The sequence below is a fragment of the Humulus lupulus genome, chromosome 7 (genome assembly GCF_963169125.1).
Source record: "Humulus lupulus chromosome 7, drHumLupu1.1, whole genome shotgun sequence".
Classification (NCBI taxonomy): Eukaryota; Viridiplantae; Streptophyta; class Magnoliopsida; order Rosales; family Cannabaceae; genus Humulus; species Humulus lupulus.
The window spans coordinates 26,898,494-26,904,852 of record NC_084799.1 but is presented as its reverse complement, the minus strand read 5'-3'; the positions used below and the strand labels follow the sequence as shown (position 1 = coordinate 26,904,852).

The 6,359-nt window shown below is 37.0% G+C and overlaps 1 protein-coding gene across 1 annotated transcript; it reads right to left on the bottom strand.

Moving 5' to 3' along the window:
- Positions 1 to 2,150: 2,150 nt before the first annotated feature.
- On the bottom strand, positions 2,151 to 5,375 carry LOC133791018 (protein SOSEKI 5). The gene is made up of 4 exons (XM_062228899.1): positions 4,887 to 5,375; positions 4,724 to 4,793; positions 3,754 to 4,626; positions 2,151 to 2,797 (listed from the first exon to the last, which is right to left on the bottom strand). Exons 1-4 carry the CDS (start codon positions 5,110 to 5,112, stop codon positions 2,620 to 2,622), a joined length of 1,347 nt encoding a protein of 448 aa, XP_062084883.1. The 5' UTR covers positions 5,113 to 5,375; the 3' UTR covers positions 2,151 to 2,619.
- Positions 5,376 to 6,359: the final 984 nt, after the last annotated feature.

The following is a 6,359-nucleotide window of genomic DNA, read 5'->3' as shown; positions in this document are numbered from 1 at the left end:
AAGAGGCAAACTAGACTTTGTCAAGGAAAATAGCTGCCTATTTTGTGCCAAGGATGAATCAGTTTCACATGTATTTAGGGACTGCCCCTTGTCGAGAGCCTTGTGGTTCGGGGGCCCCTACTTAATTGCTTTGACTGAGGGTAAGTTTGGATCACTTGGTCAATTCCTTAAAGACATTGGGTAGAGGATACCAACTAATGAGAGGTTAAGCTTCTTCAGCTATGCGTGATGCCTTTTTGAGGCAATGTGGCGTGCTGGGAACAAATCTATGATTTATGGCACTACTACTCCTATTCAGATCATCCAAAAAATTATAAATGACGAGTTTTGGGAGCTCTCTGGAGCTAGGATTGATATAAGGCAGACTCGTTGGCAAGGACCCCAAGAAACTCCCATACATAAACTGCCACCAGAGGTACATAGTGTTTTATTCAGTGATGCTTCTTGGAAAGCAGGTAATGCAGGGTTATCAGTGGTAGTAGTGGACCGTAGCACGAGAGATAGTCAGCCTAAGACCAGCAGAGTCAAGGCTTCTTCAGCTCTAGAAAGTGAAGCTAAGACAATTTAGATGGAAATTCAATTGGCTATGGACAAAAACTGGAAAATGATTGCAATTTTGACGGATTCTCAAATCATTGCTTGGGCTTTTAACAAGGGAAAAGCAATCCCTAATTGGAAGCTTTGGCACCTGTCGGAGACAATGTTGGCTTCTTTGGCTTGGTTTGAATCTTGTAATTTGTATTTTATAAGTAGAATGGACAATTCCGTGGCAGACTATTTGGCTAAAGATGTTAGACTAAATGGCATCCGGTATGATCATTACCAATGAGAGGGACTCTTATGGAAAATAGAGGGAAACACAATACCTGTACAAGAGAAAGAGGATAGGTACCCAACACCAATTATTTTAAGATGAAACCAAATTCTATTCCTAATAGTATTTCCCCCTCATATTATAATATGATATCAAGAGTTAACCTTCTACTATTTTCCAATGATGTGTACACTCACAAATTATCCTGAGTCAACTTTATGAGATTCTGTCAAATATTTATGTTTCATCCTATTATATCTAAGATTCTTCGTAATGTCCACACTTTTAGACCCTAACGTGAAAGTATTATAGTTTAAAAATATCTTATAAAATGAAAGAGTTATTTCACTTACCAATTAATTTTTTCATTCAATTCCAATTTCATTCCAGTGACATTTTGGATTTCACAAACAGACTAAAATATGTGAAAGAAGAAATTTGCCAAATTAGAAAAACCAATCACCAAAATGACATCCGGCATATTTTCCTGGATTGACAACCTTATCATCTAGACCAAGCATTTGTCATCCTAGATTTAATCTCCTTTCTCTTATTTTGCTCATTTGTTTAACATCTTATGTAAATATTTTTATATAGAGAGATGTTTCTTTTATACTAGAGAAAACAATGCAAGATATTATTATTCGTTCATCTCATTTTTCAAATTAGCCAGTTAAATAAATTTTAATAATGCGACACTTTTGATTGTTTGCAGCCATAAACACCATTAGTGGCGTTCATCTTCTTCTGTTTTTTTTTTTTTGAAGAGAAGGCAGAATCAATATTTTGTGATTGCCAACTTAAAAACTTGAAAAAGCACTTCTCTACATACACGTGAAATTTTGGTTGTATTAAAACAACAAAGCACACAAAATGGTGTCTCATATCATAAATGAATGCAAAAAAAATTATCCTTCCATTTGCAGAACTTATAACTAATACAAATAGGGATGTATATTATTTTTTAATGCTGCATTTGTATAAGAATTAGCATACAATTAATAAGTTAATTTTGAGCTCAGTCATTCAACTTGAAACTGGTAGCATATGAGCCAGAAGTAGTTATAATTTTCGAGTTCCACGAAAGCTATCATGTTTTGTAACAAAGTTATTGTTAGAAGTAGATCTTTTAGAGAGAGACTAGAAACATAAAATTCTACAAAACGAGCAATTTGCCACTTTTTTATTTTAATTATATATCCATTTGTCACAAAGTGCTACTCTCTTGGTGGAACCAAAATACCTCTCCATCTCCAATCTCTAGATCATGCCGGCTCTGCCCAAGTAAGCTCACGTGCGTGCTTAGGAAACGATGAAGAAGAAAGTGGAATGATAGTACCTAGGAACATAATTCTATTTTTCATGTTAATTTCATAAGTCACAATTACATATAGTCAAAAAGGTTTGTAAGCTATTTAGGAGTTAGTACCGAAGCACCAGAAATTAAGGAGAAGAAAAAATATAATTCAACACCCCCACAAACACCAAGGCACCAAAAGTACTAGAAAGACCTCTAACTTAGAAAACTCAAAGCTAAAATGTACAATCGGTCAAACAATGAAGTGGGCTTTATAAGATTCTTAAGTTAAGCGGCCACATTCTTTGTTGGTTCCCTCTTAATTTACGTGCCCTTCTATGCCGTGACTTGTGATTCATCACTACTGCGTAGATTTGCCAAGTAATTTCTCGTTTTCATTCACCTTTTTCGTTTTACCATATTAAACTGAACTTGTTTTTTCTCCCTTTCTTCTATGTTTTTCAGCTTCAATTTACATCAACATCTCCATTCCATATCTTTAGGACTTTTATGCGTGAACCTCAAATCTTTTGCTGCCTCGTTCGCTACTACTACTGCCATTGTCACAAGCGGTGGTGGTGATGCTGGTCTCTTTCTTGGCTGCCAATGTCCTTGATTTCCTCGGTATGCATTTTGCTCGAACTCCTCCTCCAACTTCTTCTTCGGCCAATTCCAACCTCGATCTCCTGTAAAATGAGACCCTTTTAGAATATAGTAAAAAACTATAACTCAGATCAATAAAAAGTAAGCCATTATTGTTAAAAGAAGTCAACTCGTTCAAATTATAATTTGAGGCTTCCGATATACGAGTCTCTCGAGCAACATGAAATAGAAATTTTCAATACTTTTGTCTAAAGACCCCACCAAACCAATATTTTTAATCATCATCTGCTAGCTAAGAGATTTCCTAGACTTTAAATTCCCAGCTGGGAGATCTTTAATCTTAAGGTCCCACATATTATTCATACAGAAGGTGAGTCATTCAATATGATCATTATAACTCCGGTTGTAAAAGGCTGCTTCAGCTACGTACGGCAGTACAGTGTAAAAATATTACTATGTTTGTGTTGCAAAATTTATAAAGCCAGCTGGCTTTTGTATTCGATACGTACGAATCTTGCATTTAAATTCAAAGCGGCAGATGGGTAAAAAGGGCTATCAGAGAATCACAATTATTATCAACCCAAAACGACAAGAATGAAAAGGCAGCAGAGCATAGCGAGAACCATACCTATTCTACTTGTATGAAACTTCAAATTCAAAGTACTACCATACTCTGATACTGAAGTCTCATAAGGAACCTTTAGCTATTTTTTTTTTTCCAACATTGCTTTATTTCTTTAGACTTAACATAACATCTTCCATGTTATGATGTTCCAACATAAAGGTACAGAAGTGTGGCCACATTAATTAAGGTAGAAAAGACAATAATTAAATCTAGTAGCGAAATAATAAGTAGCTTTATTACGTACTATACGGGCAATAAATTTCTAACAATTATTTCAAGATTTCGATACCAGTTATTGGATCAGAACATTTCGAAGTACCCTAATCTTTATGTTTATTTTTTCGTACCAGAAAAATTAATTTAGGTATTTAACATTTATGTTACTAAACAATTGAGCAAACTAATAAAACTTACCGATCTGCATTGTAAGAAGTAGACCTTTGCAAGGCAGGGACCTCTACTTTCTTTGTCTCGACAAGGCTCCCGCTAAAATATTCCTTCTCTTCCAACTTCACCCTCGAAAAATTGGACTGTTCCGAATGAGTCTCCACTGGATTCCCTGCACCGCGTGGCAGCCTAGCCTTGTAGTGACCAATCAACGACATCCCATGATCCTTCACCAAATTGGGTCCACAGTCCTTGAACGAGACCGAACCGCACGATAACAATTGCATCAGAACCGACGAGGCCTTCACCTTACCACCCCCGCAAATCTCGGACGTCCGGTTCGGGCAACCGTCCTCGTTGACTCCGTTGCCGGCCAATATCAGCCGTCCATCAGCTTTCAACAAAGACTCCAGCGTCTCGGGACTCGAATCAGACGGCGGAGGCGAAATCTCCTCCCTGCTCAGCTCCGTGCTTTGACTTTCGTACATTTGCCGGAGACCTTTCTCCTCCGGTTCAGCCGCCGTCTCGTCCTCTTCCCTAATAGCTTGCCGCCGACGTCGTCTCTTGTCGTCGGTCTGAGTCGACGCGTCTGCAGCGGCTTTCCCAGCCGACTCGCCGATGGACTCGGCCTTGTAAACTTTATACTCGTGGAGGTCAATGGAACTCCACGACTGGTTTCGCCGACGTACAACCACGGGAAAATCTGAATCTCCGCCGGAATTTTGAGTCTCCGGGGGAGGTCGGAGAGACCGAGAAGACGCTGATTCGAGAACTTTAGGATCGTACGCTGCCAGGTCGAGAAGGAGCTCTGAGCCTTTGAGAACGTATTCATGGCCGTGTGCCGGGCATATGAGATCGTTCTCTGATAAATCGTGCCACACGAATCCATTTCTGTAACTCCTGAAATTTTAAAATAATAATAAAAAAATCAATCTCAAAAGATAATCAAATAATCAGTGCGCAAAAAAAAAAAAAGCGGGGAAACGAAAAATCGCACCGTTTAGAAGACCAGGAGTACAAGGTGGCCATGCCTTTGCCTCGGAGATCATTTAAGCGGTTAATAACATCTGAGAAAACAAAACACAATGAGAAATTCTACATTAATTTTTTCTGTTTGGTTGTCGAGATAAGGAGAAGTAAAAGAAGAAAAAAAAGATTACCTCTGAGATAGAGTCCTTCAGCGGAGGAAAGCAGGACCTCCATGAAATGAGGGTGCTCAAGCTGACCATTTCTAGCCAAATAGTAAACAACTGGTACTTTTTTCTCTGCATTAGTTTTGAGCTTTGGTTCAGTCCAAACTCTATTCCGCTCGGGACTGGTTGCTCTGTCTTTCCATCTCTTCTGATTTTGGAGCTGTGTAGTTTGTCCTCTGGCATTGACCGCCATTTCTTTCTCTTTTCTCTCTCTCTCTCTCTCTCTCTCTCTATCTGCTTAGAACAAAGACGTGTAAGCTTTAGATATTGATATAGGCTCTGAGAGATGAGACCCAAAGAATTATTTTTGGGTTTAGAGTGGTAAAAATGGAAGATTGGTAGCCGAGAAAAACTGCTGGGAAAGTGACTTTACCAGGGCCAGAGAAAGAAAGAGACAAAAGAAAGAGAAAAGGAAAATTGATAACCAAAAAAGAGCCTTTGGAGTTTTGGAGGGAATTTTATATAGAAGAATTAAAGGAGTGAAACTACAGTGTGAATATAGAGACTATTAGAAGGCATGTATATATATTTAAAATTTGTGGGATGCTTCAGACAACAGCTACCAAACAAACCATGGCTGTTTAAGATTTCAGTACTCCTCCTCTTCTCACTATTATTATTATTTATTATTTATAATTTTTTTGAATGTTTTTGTTTTTATTTTCACTTATTTAATTAAATATATTTTGTTACAATTAACAGTATCCTACATTAAGATTATAATTAAAGATTTATAGTCCTAAACGAGTTAAAGTTTGGGACTAGAAATAGATCTCATCAGTCATCACATCATCGTTAGTTTGTGGTGTTTGCTTTAAACGGTACTGTCCCACGTTCCCTTACAGAAATTTAATGTTTATTTAATTAACAAAGTTTGGAATATTAAGTCAGCAGTACTAACATTGAAAATTAATTTGGTTAATTGGAAAAATAATTTATGATTTGATATATCTAAGTGTCACATTGTCAGTTTTATCAACTTTGAAAAATGATGTAACAGCAACAAAAGTCGTCATTTGTTTTTCTATATGTGAACAAATAAATAAATTCCACTAGCCAAGACTTGTGAGCACCATTTTTTTTCTTCCTTTTGTATATATTTACTCTAGATGTTTGCATGGTTAGCTAGGTTTAGGACTCTAGATATCACTACATGTATAAATTTAATTATTAATGATAGATATAATATAGTAGTATATACCATGCTCAAAGTCTAAGAACATTTATTAGTTGAGTTTAGTCATTTTCAAATAAGCTTCTCACACAATTCAAATCAAGAAGATGAGTTGACTAATCATTCTTATATTAGTCCACACCTAACTTTGACTCACAAAAAGCATTGGTTGCGTGGCTTGACTTTGACACAATACCAATGTGTGTGTGTTTCTTTTTTTGAAGTGGGCCGTACCTTACACGTCGGCAATATCACTTTCATCATAT